The sequence below is a fragment of the Natator depressus genome, chromosome 2 (assembly GCF_965152275.1).
Source record: "Natator depressus isolate rNatDep1 chromosome 2, rNatDep2.hap1, whole genome shotgun sequence".
NCBI lineage: Eukaryota > Metazoa > Chordata > Testudines > Cheloniidae > Natator > Natator depressus.
Window position 1 is genome coordinate 73,759,143 of NC_134235.1, and position 15,517 is coordinate 73,774,659.

Sequence of the window (15,517 nt, forward strand, 5' to 3'; positions counted from 1 at the left end):
TTTCCATTACTAAATGAAATAATGCAAAATCTCATCGTAGAAGTAGTGTAACACTACATTGCATAATAAGAATATAGGTCATTTCTTGTGGTAACTCATTCACATATTTCCTCTTTAAAAAGTTATTAGATATTAAAACAAAAAATATTCAACATTTAAATTGTGCTCTAATTCAGATGCTTGGATTAACTGGTTCCACCAATTTTATTGGTTTTATCCTCCTCATTGCCTTGGGAACTTGCAGCAGGCACTTGATTTTCTCTTTAATTAAAAATAATTAGATAATATTGAGTATATAGTTGTTGTTGTTTTTATTTCCCAAAGAAAAAGACTGAGCAGTTAATAAGGGCTTTAGATTAAAATATACTCCTATTTTTGTTCTATTATGTGAATCACTGATTTCTATAACTGTTGGAGGAGATTTTGGAAGGCAGAGGGGGAAACTATGTACCAAACTCCTATTGAAAGTCAATGAGAATGTGGTGCTTAAATCTCATTTGTGCCTTTGAAAATCTCCATCATTGTCTCAGGCCTCTCTGTTTCTTAAGTGAATGTCAGGCTTGTACAGCCCCTCAGGAGCCTTTAAGTAATAATTCTGTCAGGTTGCTGAGTACAGACTCAGTGGCTTCTTCCAAGATTTTGTGTTCTGCTCCATTGGTCTCTGTCTTCCTATGCAAGTGGCCATCTTTTCACAATAACTTCTAAATGTTATAACAAAATGAAAGCCGTCTTGCTAACACTGGCTTTTTGATATCATCAGATTCTATACATGCTTTGTCATTGTCTTCTACTCTGATTGCTTATTTGGTATTCTATGCTTTATTTATTGCTAAATATTGTGACATCCCAAAGCACTACATTTGAACTTTCAAATAGTAATAAGTGAGTCAGAAGATTACTGAATGAGAACAGTTGTGTTTAGAATATTATATACATTTCATAATGAAAACAGTTTATAGAATATTTGTTTTCCTTTTTCAGGCATCAAAATTATATTATGATGTTTATCGGGAAGTTCTGAGAATCCAGCAGATTTTAAAACAAGTCACTGAAGAAGCTGAAAAGGAGAGAAAATCTATGGCTGAGAAAATTAAATATGCTGAGATAGTGTTGAAGCAGTACCAGTAAGAGCCTTTTAAAATGTTGTTAAAATATTCTGATGATCTTTAATATTTTGACAGTTTAGAAGTATAATGACAATAGAAGCACAGTATATTTGCGTTCAGAAAATGTCTGTTTTAAATTCTGTTCTTGTTTGAGTGTCCTCTGCATATTCTCACACTGGGAATGTGCTGACCAGTGCAGTTTGGATGGTGGAACCTTCTGATCGTACCACTTGTTAAAGTGCTCACCCACACCTCCTATTGCTCCCCTCAGCATTCAAGCATATTCTGAGGGCATGGCTATAAAAAGGGCTGCCACCTTAGTTACTTTCACCCACAGCAGTCAGACGGATGTGGACCTTTCTAGATCTCTTGAAGCCACAGCTTTGAATGCCTACTAACTCTACATTAGTTGTTAGATTAGATTAGCTAGCTAGCTTTATAGTTCATAGTATTAGTATTTAACATAAAATATTTACAAAAGCGGCAAAGGGTCCTGTGGCACCTCATAGACTAACAGACGTATTGGAGCATAAGCTTTCGTGGGTGAATACCCACTTCGTCGGTATGGTACTGGCATTGATTGCAGATCCAAAGACAATGAAGCATGATTTTAAAAGATGTGCATCATGTCCTGCAGTCTTACTGGCATCTAATGCACGTGTCAGGTGACTTAAATGCCATGGGAAAGGACGTTCCCCTTCATATTGTGCTGTTTTTAGCATGTTCACTACTTGGGCCAGTAAGGAGAGAGAAAATATGCTTCTGGCCCTCAAGAGGCCATGTCTGCCCAACCTCTAGGATTGGAGGCTTCAAAGAGATCTGAAAGAAAAAATAAGGGATCCAAGGTGGCTTTGAGTACTTTTGGCTCCCGAAAGAGAACCAGGGTAAATGGTTTGGTCTTGCATGGAGCTCTGGTTCCAAGCCAACTGAGATTTTGGTAGCTAAATCCAGTGTTTCAGCTCCAAGATACAGCCTGCATCTGAGATAGTTCTGGCTAAGGAATCCATGGCTTCAGATAACGTGCCAGAACTAAGCAATATGCTTTCAAGGAAAAGAAACATCAAATTAAAACACATCTTTGGTAATTCATTGGATCCTGCTATGGATCTGAGACCTGAGGACATAAAATCTCCAAATTGTTCTAAGGTGATAAAGCCAAAGAAGAAACCAGCTTAACCAATTATTTCATCTTTCCTACTTCCTACCATTACAGTTATGACGCAGGTTCATGTGGATCTGCAACACATAACAGATCTGACTGGTTCTCCAATTAGATTAATGAAAAGGTACATCTCTTTCATTCTTCTTCTCCCAACCAAATGAGATGAGACATTGTGCTGGATAGGTCTCCAGAGACTACTTCCACCAGTTCTCCAAGAAAGACTATTTCACCATTACGCCTTCTTCAAATTCCAGGTTTGGTTATATCACCCATTGTTTCGTGATTGGATCCGTATTCTGACAAGGAGCTAGATCCAGTAATGATTTCAGAAGTTTTCTCTCTTCCTAATGATCTTCCGAGGATCGTTACCATGTCGTGATGGAGGGCTTGTGTGTTCTGATGGAACAGACATCTCTTATATGCATTTCCACCGATTCCAGTAATATCCAAGGTGATACTCAAGCTAAAGACAGAAAAGGCCAGTGTTGTTGTTCTAGTTCTAACATGGCCAACACAGATGTGGTTTTCATACCTTTTTCAGGTGGTATGTCCACTCCATTCCTCATCTTCTTTCTCAAGATGTAGTCTAGAGCCATCACCCAAATCTACAAACTCTCTGGCTCAAAGTGTGGCTCCTCAATGGTTCCAAAGTTTAAAAAGGTACTGTTCTGAGGGTTTGAAGGAAGTACTGTTACATAGCAGGAAAATAACTCATCAAACATCCATTCAAAAATGGAAGAGGTTCCAACTTTGGCGTGACGCAAGACAAATTACCTCTGCATCCTCCTCTTTACTTCCTAGAATTAAAGAAATCTGGGCTATCTCAAAGCTCAGTGAAGGTACACCTCACAACCATTCCACCAGAAGATAGAGGGTCATTCGGTGTTCACTCATCCTACAACAAAAAGGTTTCTTAAAGTCATGAGTAACCTCTACCCCAAATCAGAGATCCTATACTATCATTGGACCGTAACCAGATCTTGAGTTGTCTTACAAAGTTTCCCATTGAACCAATGGCAACTTACTCACTCCTACACCTCTCTGTGAAAACCATGTTCCTAGTGGCCATCCCGTGCTCAGAGAGTGGGAGAGATAGGGGCCCTAATGGCATACCCTCTCCCCCTTTAAGATTTTCTTCAAATATAATGTCACATTGTGATCACACCCCAACTTCCTTCCAAAAATACCTGCAGTCTTCCACATAAATCAACCTATTCACCTTCCAGCATTCTTTCCCAAATTGCACCAGGATAAAAGGGAGGCAACACTCTGCACACTTGACATCAGAAGAGTGTTAGCCTTTTACTTTGAAAGGACCAAAGCTTTCAGAAAATCTCCAAGACTATTCCTCTCCATTGCAGACAGATCTAAGGGATCCCCAGTCTCTAAGCAAAGACTTTCTAGATGGATATCGGACTGCATTGCCAACTGCTTTTGCAACTGCTACAACCCTTCGGGAGCCTGAACGCATTCTACAGGCTCTCTGTCCACTTCCATGGCCTTCCTCTGGTCACAGAAATATGCAGCGCAGCAGCTTGGGCATCTGTTCAGACGTTTGCAGAACATTATTCAATCACCCTTGCTTTAGCATCAGATGTGATATTTGGCTTGACAGTATTATCATCCATACTGTACTCCGCTCCGAAGCCCCATCCTTCCAGCAGGGGCACTGCTATAGAGTCACTTAGAGGGAGCACTGATAAGGACACTACTCAGAGAAGAAGAGGTTACTTATCTTGTGCAGTAACTGCAGTTCTTTGAGATGTGTTCCCCTATGGGTGCTCCGCTACCTATCCTCCTCCTCCTCTCTACTTCGGAGCTTTTCTATATGAGCTCTGTGATAGAGAAGAAACAGAGAGAAGTTTTCCTGCACAGTGCTATATAGAAACAGAATGCAGTGCGAGATAGGGAGAGCTCATGTGCGGGCCAAACATCTACCAAAAATCTCCTATCTGAGGTGCAGGGATGTAAAGACACCTAGAATGGAGTACTCATCGTGACGCACATCTCGAAGAACTGCAGTTACTGCACAAGGCGAGTAGTGTTTTCATATGGTTATGCATAGTACCTTTGTGGGAGGCTCATCACATGTGTCTTGTTGCTGAGTAGAAGGCAGATTGCAGACATACTGTCATAAATATAAAGGGAAGGGTAAACCCCTTTAAAATCCCTCCTGGCCAGAGGAAAAATCCTCTCACCTGTAAAGGGTTAAGAAGCTAAAGGTAACCTCACTGGCACCTGACCAAAATGACCAATGAGGAGACAAGATACTTTCAAAAGCTGGGAGGAGGGAGAGAAACAAAGGGTCTGTGTCTGTCTGGATGCTGCTTTTGCCGGGGATAGACCAGGAATGGAGTCTTAGAACTTTAGTAAGTAATCTAGCTAGGTATGTGTTAGATTATGGTTTCTTTAAATGGCTGAGAAAAGAACTGTGCTGAATAGAATGACTATTCCTGTCCGTGTGTCTTTTTTGTAACATAAGGTTTTGTCTAGAGGGATTCTCTATGTTTTGAATCTAATTACCCTGTAAGGTATCTACCATCCTGATTTTACAGAGGTGATTTCTTTACTTCTATTAAAAGTCTTCTTGTAAGAAAACTGAATGCTTTTTCATTGTTCTCATATCCAAGGGTTTGGGTCTGTGGTCACTTATGCAAATTGGTGAGGATTTTTACCAAACCTTCCCCAGGAAGTGGGGTGCAAGGTTTGGGAGGATTTTTGGGGGAAAGACATGTCCAAACTACGTTTCCCAGTAAACCCAGTTAGAGTTTGGTGGTGGCAGTGGAGATCCAGGGTCAAAGGATAAAATTAATTTGTACCTTGGGGAAGTTTTAACCTAAGCTGGTGAAAGTAAGCTTAGGAGGTTTTCATGCAGGTCCCCATATCTGTACCCTAGAGTTCAGAGTGGGGGAGGAACCTTGACACATACCTATGTTCCACAAGGAGCCATTCATTGTGGAATTTCCATACTGGTAGGCAACTGAAGAAACTGGGCAAAATGCTCTTGAACAGTTCAAATTCATGCCACAGCAAAGAACAAAAAGAGATAGGAAAGTCATGTTAACTACCAAGGGAAACATGGAGATGACATTGCCCTTTATCCTGATGAAGAAGTTGGAGAAGTGACTCTCACATTTGGTGTGATTTCTGTGCAAGGCTTCAGAAAGATTTTAGGTAAGCTAAATTCTTGTATTTACTAGATAATCTATCAGTTTTTTAAAAAAGAGATTGTCAGCAATAATTTGACAACAGAACTGATATCGTGAAAAGTGTTATCTAAATATATAAATTCAGTGATTGACTTCATTACTGTACCTATTGGACTTTAAATATTTGAAATACACAGTGTATGGTTGGACACAGGGTCTGTTTTAGTTGTAATAATCTAACACAGTGCCACACTTCTGCCATCATTGGAATTTTCCCTGTGATGTGATAGGATGAAATTACTTTGCCAATTTAGGGCATCCCAGGTCTGGTAAAATACAGCTATGGGATGGTGGAATAACAGACAGAAACTGAGGGAGACCTCTGCTCTTGTGGGCGTATGCTTCCACAAACACAACAATAAATACAGTGTGTATGTATTAGCTGTCATGGCACACTTTAACCCGATCTTTTCCCATTTCCTGCAAGTCCCTGTCTCTTTCACAAAGCACGCTCTGATGTATATAGCAGTAATAAAGAACGTGTACAAAACCTGGAATTGTGCCCAACAGTATCTTCTCATTCTTCATTTCTTCTTCTTCCTCACGTTTCTTCATCTGAGTTTGAGGGGTCACTGCTGCCCTTAACATTATTGAGTTTGAAGTAGTTGTGAGGACATTAGCTCAAAACAGTGACAAGTTTTTTTTCCATTTGTTGGAGTCCATGACCTGATTACACTGCAGCCTCAGTGCTTTTATCTTTTTCTGGTATTGAGGGGCGGTCCATTGCATCACGTTCCCTGCAAGGTGAGCTAGGATTTATTGATAGACCATTGGATACCGTATGAAAGTATTCAGATCAGTCTGAATTCCCTTCTCACTTCAGTGTTAAAGCAAGGTCTTTATCTCCAATTTGGACCTTACCTACTGTGTTGGCTTCTCCATTTGGTTTTGGTTACAGATGCCAGCTGGAGCAATCACTTACAAGCTTGTTATCTGCTTGTATGACAATGATGAGTATGCTACGTCCAGAGAGAGAAGTTGATGGACATTTTAACCAGACTGTAGTTTTCTGCGAATGGAGCCTGGAGAGCCTTTTAGAACAAGCTTTGGAAGGACAGAGTGCCCAGAGGATACTCTTTGGAGCAGGGACTGTCATTTTTTTTGTTTATAAAGTGCCTTGCACAGTGGGAGTTGAGACCTCTCAGTGCTACCTCAATATAAATTATACACCATAGGGATAATGCTTGTCAGTTTCGGTAACCGCATAAATGTATTATCTGAGTCCTTCAACACATGAGTGTACTCTGGGATGCCTAACTGCATAGAGGCATGGAAGAAGGTAGGAGTGATCTGGGCACATAGCAAAATGACTATGCACTTGATTGGTTAAATGAAGAAAGCTGTACATTAGACTAGGCCAACAGCAGGAACAGCACTTGGTTAATATGCTTGATTATTAACTGTGGGATGTGTGAACCAAAACCATGTTTTAAGCTATTGCACTAGTAACTGGGTAGAGGCTCAATTAGAAGTTGTGTGGTTAAACTCTTTAAGTATAAATGAATAACTTTAAAGACATACTGGAATAAGAACAAAAAACAATCATACTGTGTCAGACTAATGGTCCCTCTAGCCCAGTACCTGGTCATCTGACAGTGCCCAGTGCCAGATGCTTCAGAGGGAATGAATAGAACAGGGCAGTTTCAAGTGATCCATCCTGGGTTTTCCAGCCCTAGCTTCTGGCAGATGATGATGTCAGGGTAGATATTTCAAAATCCATTCGTATATAAGTATTTGAGTGACTTCGGCAACAGAGAGAACCAAAATAAATCTTTACTGATTCAAATCTGCTTTACATTCTCCTTTATGGAGACAGGTGATGTTGGAACACTTCCAAATGAATGAATGAGATTATTCTCGTGTTTCTATTAGGAATGATTTAAAACACTCAGAATTTCTTTGGACTGAATTGTGTATCAAGTTAAAAGAAACAGAGGAGAAGATTATCAAGGAAGAAAGACATCTTGAGGAGTTAGTAAAGCAAAAAGAAGAGATACAGGAAGATGCTAAATCTTGGAACAACAAAGTGAGTTTTGAATATTTATAAACAACCAAATAAATAAAACAAATATATTTTAAACTGAAAAGTACATGAAATTCTGAATATTTTGTGTGTTTGTAAGTTAAGGTTTCCTGTAATAGCATAAGTAAAAGTATTTATTTTGAGTAAATTGAAAATATGTTTGATATAATGGAATTTGTTCATTACTGTGATACAGTAATGTAGCTTTGTTTATGAGGAGTAATAATATAGCCTCCTACAGTACTTCATGGGACTGCTGCATATTCCCACCTGGCACTGCTGACCTTTTCAAACCTTCTGGAAAGAAATGCACGCTCAATGGAGCTGCATCAGTGCCGTGTTGAACCAGTGAACATTGGAAGCTGAGAGGTATTGTGATTGTTCTTCTGTATCTGGAGCGATTTCTGTTTTACCTTAAAATTCTCCTTATTTTTCTTGTTTTCTCCTTTTTCTACTTTATTTAGCATATTTTGGGAACTCTGCACTGTTGCACACTTTATTTTAATATTTGAATTGAAAGGCCTACCACTGGTTAGTTGTGGCCAATCCAGCTTCCAAGAATCTGGATAACACACAGATTTAAGTGATGTGTTGTGCTCTTCCATGTTCCCTGAAGCAGACTCATGCAGCCACTGTTTATTGTCCCTGGGGGAAAGAGTCCATATCACTGCTTACTGTGCAGAGTCTTCAACCTTTGGGCCTAGAGTGATATGCAATGGAGGCACCAAACCTTTCTCAACAAGGAGGCCTTATTAGTTTGGCCTTTGAATCTATGTTTGGATCCACTGTCTATAGCTGTGAAAGGCAGGTGGTCGTTTATTTCAAAGCCAGGCAAATCAGCAACAGCCTGTGCATGGAAGAAATCTGTACAGGGTTGGGTTCACTGCCTGTAGTTCCTAAGTATGTGATTGGAACTGAGGTCCCTTTATCATGAAAAATGTCAGTTCTGAGATGTGAGCTTAGTTGTGCTGACAGTTCATTGGTGCTAGGGCCAGCACTGACTTATAAAAATCCTATTGGTGCTGTCCCTTTGTTCATAATGAGGACTTCCCAGGTGCTGAAGAAACCTAGTGCAAAGCTAATCCTTACTGATGTGTCAATGACAGACACTTTTTTGACATAGAAGAGCCTTGTTTGTTGGAACAAGCTGGTGCGGGAACTCCTTCAGTACCGTGCTAGGATCTTTCCTGGCTCCAAAGCAGCAGCATGAAGATATTGATGTGGGCTTAACTCCAGCATTGTTTCCAAAATCTCAAGTGGGTCTTCACTTTGACAATACATTAGTACTGTTCTCAGCTGTCCTCATGCACAAGGATAAGAAAAAGGAAATGTAGAGGGATCTTCAGTGCCAGAGATCTTGCCAGGGTCCCAGAAGAGGAGACATCATTATGGGTCCAGGAAGCAGATGGCTAAAGGTCCTCTGAAAGGCAATGTGAAGGAACAATAACTAAAAAATTGAGCCGATAGCATTAAAAAAAGTAATTGCTTTTTAAATTTTCTTTTATATCAGTGTTCTAGAGTTCAACAGTTAGTCATAAAAAACAACCACTTGAGAAGCTCAGAAAGAGGACAAATTAAGTAGCAGAAATGAAAAACCGCATAATACATGTCCAAAAGTTATAATGGATACATTATTCTTGTCCACCAATGTAAACATATTCAGTTATCAAACCTGACTTATATCTTACTGTCCAAGTAAATTTTAAAAGGTTGTAAAATTTGCCTGTATAAATCCCAGCTGTTTAATGATTTCATCATACAGATTAGAGAGAGAGAGAGAGGAGGAAGGAATTTATACCCAACTGATATACAGGGGAGAAAGAGTGGGTTACTACCTCCAGAAGCCATGATATCCACTTTCATAACCAGAACAGGCAATTTTTGGTTTAAAAATAGGTCGCTTTAAGCTACAGACATCTTCATCTGTGGAGCCACTTGAAGAGTTGTTTTTGGGTTTCAGGCCCATCCCTTCAACAGAACTCAATGTGGCTGATTTGGTTAGGAGCCAAGTAAGTGGCAGAGCTATGGTTCTTGTCAGCAGATATTCAGATGATGAGTCCTGTAGATTTCAGGTCATGTCTGACATCAGACTTAACTTAAAACCATGATATTTATAGAAATTTATTTTTAGGTAGAGCTGCACTTTAAGCATATTTTGTTGGATTACAAAATAAAAATATCACTATACGAGAGACTGAATTAAGAGCCTTACAAAAAATTTTCATCTACAGAAATATCAAAATAGTTCTATATACACAACTAGAAATTATGAAATTTGGTCTTTTAAAACACTCAATAGAAGGCAAAGATGTAAAGCCAGACTATTTGAGGCAAACTAACCTAGATATACAACAGTTTTGGGATCTAATTTCCACGGTGCTGTGCTGTTCTTTTTACTGCAACAACACAGTAATTTTAGTTCAGTTCCATTCATTTTAAATTACTGTTGTATCAGTTTGCATTTTTACATTCTCTCTCTTTTCATTGATTTTTTTTTTAAATGTTTGTTTTCAACGGTGAGTCCCAGGTCTGATTCTTAGATGCCATTTTTGCTTCAGTTTATTACTGTATTTGGTTTTAGTTTTTTTAATTCAGCTTTCACTTCATATTCATTGGAATCTCTAGGTTTTCTCTTTGCTTTTATGGCCATTATATTTTGTCTTTAGTCTCTCTTCATTTCATAATATTTTTATTATTAAACATCAGGCTTTAAAGTTCTCAGAGTCAGTGCCATTGTAATTATAAAATAAACTTGAAGAACAAAGTGTGACATGTAATCATAAGACTCCTATATTCAGTTTTATAAAGTGTTTTCTGTGTAGTGTTGTTGTTAAATTAGTAGTCAGTTCTCTTGATGGGTCAGATTCTTTCTCTGTAAAGATTTTGAAGTCTTGTATGAAGGCTTTATTTTGGCCACGTTATAAATATTTGAAAAATGTTAGTTCTGTGCAGCTGCAGACTTGGGACATGCACTGGAACTGAGAGCAGGGAACCTGTCCCTTCTGTGCTGTCAGTGTACCCCTTGCTGGGCTAAGATAACATAGAGAAGGAAGCTGCCTTATTCAAATGCAGTGGGGACAACAGCCAGACCTGGAGCAGGGGAGTAGATTGGGATTGGAGGCTGGCAGAGATGGTGGAGAGGGGAACTGGGATTGGGAGTTGTGGGGATAAATTGGGACTGGCTGGGCAAGAAGACTGGGACTGAACATCAGAGAAGAAAATAGGAAGGGCTGGGATTCTGTGGGTGTGGGGAGACTGAGATTGGATGAGGAGCCAGGAAGTGGGACTAGGACTGATTGGGCAAGGAGACTGGGACTGGGATCCAGTGGGGCAGTGAGAAGGAGGGAGTCATATGACAATGAGATGGGGTGTGGGGGAAAACTAAGGGTATGTCTACACTATGAAATTTAGGTTGATTTTTATAGAAGTGGATTTTTAGAAATCGATTTTATACAGGAGATTGCGTATGTCCACACTAAGCGCATTATGTCAGAGGAGTGTGTCCTCACTACCGTGGCTAGCATTGACTTACGGAGTGGTGCACTGTGGGTAGCTATCCCACAGTTCCCGCAGTCTCCACCGCCCACTGGAATTCTGGGTTAAGCTCCAATGCCTGATGGTGCAAAAACATTGTCGTGGGTGGTTTTAGGTACATGTCATCAGTTGCCCCTCCCTCCATGAAAGCAACAGCAGACAATCGTTTTGTGCCTTTTTTCCATGCAGATGCCATAACACGTCAAGCATGGAGCCCACTCAGCTCAGCTCACTGTCACTGCTGCTGTTGTGTCCTGGGTGCTGCTGTCAGCAGACGGTGCAGTACGACTGCTAACTGTCATCATCCACCGCTTCTGCTGCAATTCTGCGCTTCTGCTCTTGTAAATGAGCTCAGTCTCAATAGCAAATTTCTCCATGTTGTTGTCAACAGTGTGCCATTGTTACCAAGAAGGCCAATGGCATTTTGGGATGTATAAGTAGGGGCATTGCCAGCAGATCGAGGGACGTGATCGTTCCCCTCTATTCGACATTGGAGAGGCCTCATCTGGAGTACTGTGTCCAGTTTTGGGCCCCGCACTACAAGAAGGATGTGGAAAAATTGGAAAATGTCCAGCGGAGGGCAACAAAAATGATTAGGGGACTGGAACACATGACTTATGAGGAGAGGCTGAGGGAACTGGGATTGTTTAGTCTACGGAAAAGAAGAATGAGGGGGGATTTGATAGCTGCTTTCAACTACCTGAAAGGGGGTTCCAAAGAGGATGGATCTAGACTGTTCTAAGTGGTAGCAGATGACAGAATGAGGAGTAATGGCCTCAAGTTGCAGTGGGGGAGGTTTAAGTTGGATATTAGGAAAAACTTTTTCACTAGGAGGGTGGTGAAACACTGGAATTCGTTACCTAGGGAGGTGGTGGAATCTCCTTCCTTAGAAGTTTTTAAGGTCAGGCTTGACAAAGCCCTGGCTGGGATGATTTACTTGGGGATTGGTCCTGCTTTGAGCAGGGAGTTGGACTAGATGACCTCCTAAGGTCCCTTCCAACCCTGATATTCTATGATTCTATAGGCTGAGCAAGTGCAGAATGGTGGTAGAATGCGCCTTTGGATGTTTAAAGGCTCGCTGGCGCTGTTTGCTGACTAGGCCAGACCTCAGCGCAACCAACATTCCCATTGTTATTGCTGCTTGCTGTGTGCTCCATAATATCTATGAGAGTAAGGGGGAGATGTTTATGGCGGGGTGGGAGGTTGAGGCAAATCACCTGGTGTCCAATTTTGAGCAGCCAGACACCAGAGTGATTAGAAGAGCACAGCAAGGTGCACTATGCATCAGAGAGGCTTTGAAAACCAGTTTCATGACTGGCCAGGCTTCGGTGTGACACTTGTGTGTATTACTGCTTGATGCAAACCCACCCCCTTTGTTGATTTTAATTCCCTGTAAGCCAACCACCATGCATTCTTTCTTAATTAAAAAAAATGAATTCTTTATTAATTAAAAAAAAAGGAGATAATTGACAAGGTAGCCCGGGTGGGGTGGGGTGGGGTGGCGGAGGAGGGAAGGACAAGGCCACATTGCTTATTGTAGGCACACTACAAATCAAACTGTTTGAAAGACAGCCTTCTGTTGCTTGGGCCATCCTCTGAAGTGGAGTGGCTGGGTGCCTGGAGCATCCCCCCCCATCCCCCGTGTTCTTGGGCATCTGGGTGAGGAGGATATGGAACTTGGGGAGGAGGTCAGGTGGTTGTACAATGGATGCAGCGGGGGTCTGTGCTCTTGTTGGCTTTCCTGCAGCTGCACTAGATGCTTCATTATGTCCGTTTGCTCCCCCATTAGCCTTAGCATCGCTTCCTGCCTCTGCTCTTTGTGCTCCTGCCTCTGCTCTTCGTGCTCACTTAATGCTTTCCTAGCCTCTAACACTGAATGCCTCCAGGCATTCAGCTGTACCCTATCAGTGCGGGACGACTGCATGAGCTCGGAAAACATGTCATCACGAGTGGGGTTTTTTTGCCTTCTAATCTGTGATAACCTCAGGGCCGGAGATGATAGGGGGAGCCTAGAAACATTTGCACCTGGGGGGAGATAAAAAGGGAGAGTAAAATTAAAGATGATACATTTCTGAGAACAAAAGGGAGACTCTTTCACAGTGAATCAAGCAATTCACAGCAGACAGCACATGTGCTTTAAGTACAAGGTCGCATTTTGCCTTTTATATTGAGCGCTTGCTGGTATGGTGACACATCACACATGGGTGGGCAACAGAATTCAGTTTCCATGCAGCCATGGTAAGGCAAAGGGTACGCAGGGTAGGCTTCTTACGCATAACATGTGGGAATTGTTTCAAACTGCAGCACCATCCTTTCCCATAGCAAGCATTTCTTCTTTTTGATCGGAGTTCTGCCTGCACAGATGCTTTTCCCTATACAGCAGTCAGATCCAGTATCTCCCTTTCGGTCCATGCTGGAGCTTGTTTGCAATTCTGGGGGGACTGCATGGTCACCTGTGCTGCTGAGTTTGCCACGCTGACCAAACAGGAAATGAAATTCAAAAGTTCCTGGGGCTTTTCCTGTGTAACTGGCTAGTGCATCAGAGTTCAAAGTACTGTTCAGAGCAGTCACAATGGAGCATGCTGGGATAGCTCCCGGAGGCCAAAACCATCGATTTGCATCGGCACTACCCCAAATTTGACCCAGCCAGGCAGATTTTAGCGCTACTCCCCTCGCCGGGGGGGAGTACAGAAGTCAATTTTAAGAGCCCTTTAAGTCGATGGAACGGGGTTGGTTATGTGGACGCATTCATTTTAAAATGGACCTAATGCAGCTAAATTTGACCTAACCCCGTAGTGTAGACCAGGCCTAAGACTGTCTGGGCAAAGAGGCTGTCAGAGGGAACCTGGGGAGGGAGAAAATTGGAATGGATGGGCAAGGAGACTGGAAACTGGGGATGGAAGACTAGGACGGGGAGTGAGGGGAGAAAAGGAGTGTGACAGGGAGTCTGGAAGGGTGATACTAGAATTTGCTCTGTAAGTAGATTGGGACTGGGATGAGAAGCCTGAGGGGTGGAGACTGACTGAGTAGCCTAGGAGAAATATGAGTGGGATGGGTTAGAGTGGGATGGGTTAGCCAGGATAGGTTAGAGTCAAGACTGGGACAGGGAGGGGTTGGAGTGGATGAAGCAGAGGTGGAGGAGGATCAAGCTTAGGGGAATAGTCAGAAGTGTCTGTGCTTACTAGAGAACGCTCCTTTAAAGAGCCTGGACTGGAACCCAATATTTCTGAGTCTCATCATTCCTCTGCTGTGAGCAAATATCTGTACAACCCACTGGCAAAGGGTTCCATTCCCTTTTAGTGCTGGTGTACATAGAGGATGACCATGTACTACTGCTGTAAATTACACCATTAGCTCAAATGGCAAAGGTTGGTGCAATAGGTCTAAAGTTTCCAGCCCTGCTGATGACTTATTTGATGATACCACATGATAGAATTTGTTGTTTTGGTTTTTTAAATCCTAGTGAATTATATGCCCACAAACTATGTTAAAGAAATGTTATAAAGTGTGCAAAGTCAAGTAGTCAGAACTTAGGAAATGCCAGACTTAAGGTTGCTTATGCTACCTTAATTTGGCTTCCCTTCTGGATATGCATTATGATGCAGTCTTTAATTACATAATCACATACTGTTTTCCACAGGACTCCTACCTCAATCAGTGCACAGGATGAACCTGCTCTGTGGATGGAGCACGGTAATGTAGTGAAGGAGGATGTTGAATATAGGAGTCCTGCCTCATTTGTTGCAGAAGTTGGAAGGTGTGTAGTGAATAAGGAGGCAGGGGACTGCAGGAAGAGAAAGGATGATCTCATGGTTAAGGCAGTTGAATGCTGCCCTTGAGAACTGGATTCTATCCCTATATCTGCCACAGAGTTCCTATATGATGCTAGGCAAGTCACTTAAGCTAAACTTTTCACAGGAGGTCACCTATTGTGTATTCCTCCCTTTCTGGGTGCCCATGCTGAGACCCAACAGTCTGATTTGCAGAAGTGCTGAGCACTTATAGCTGTAAGTGAAGTGAGTGGGAGCTGTGCTTTGAACATACAAAGTGCTATATAATAATTCTAAGTACTCTGAAAAGTCAGGTTCTAGCTTTCTCAAATTTGGCAACCAAAGATACTTTTGAACTTAATAATAATTATTATTATTTATTTGTGTAATCATAGTATCTAGGAGCCCTCAATCATGGACCAGGACTCCAATGTGCTGGGCACTGTAGAAACACAGAACGAGCAGACAGTCTCTGTGCCTCAATTCCCCACCTGCAAAATGGGAATAATAATACTCACTCATTTCACAAGGGTATTGTGAATATAGATTTCATGAATGTTTGGGAAACAGTCCAATTACTAATGTGAAGGGCGCCATAGAAAAGCTTATGAGGAAGTTAATAATTGTGTCTTTAGAGTAGAATTTGAATTGTGTGCAGTAGATAAGGTAAAGTGCCACACAATGAGGATAAAATAAAATATTGAATAGCTGCT

At 41.5% G+C, this 15,517-nt stretch overlaps 1 protein-coding gene across 1 annotated transcript in view; it reads left to right on the plus strand.

Moving 5' to 3' along the window:
- The window catches only part of CCDC178 (coiled-coil domain containing 178), a 352,723-nt gene that overhangs the window by 62,690 nt on the left and 274,516 nt on the right, over positions 1-15,517 (plus strand). Inside the window, exons 6-7 of the mRNA XM_074944428.1 lie at positions 982-1,124; positions 7,350-7,503. Of these exons, the coding sequence (XP_074800529.1) occupies positions 982-1,124; positions 7,350-7,503 (297 nt within the window). The remainder of the gene's footprint in view (positions 1-981; positions 1,125-7,349; positions 7,504-15,517) is intronic.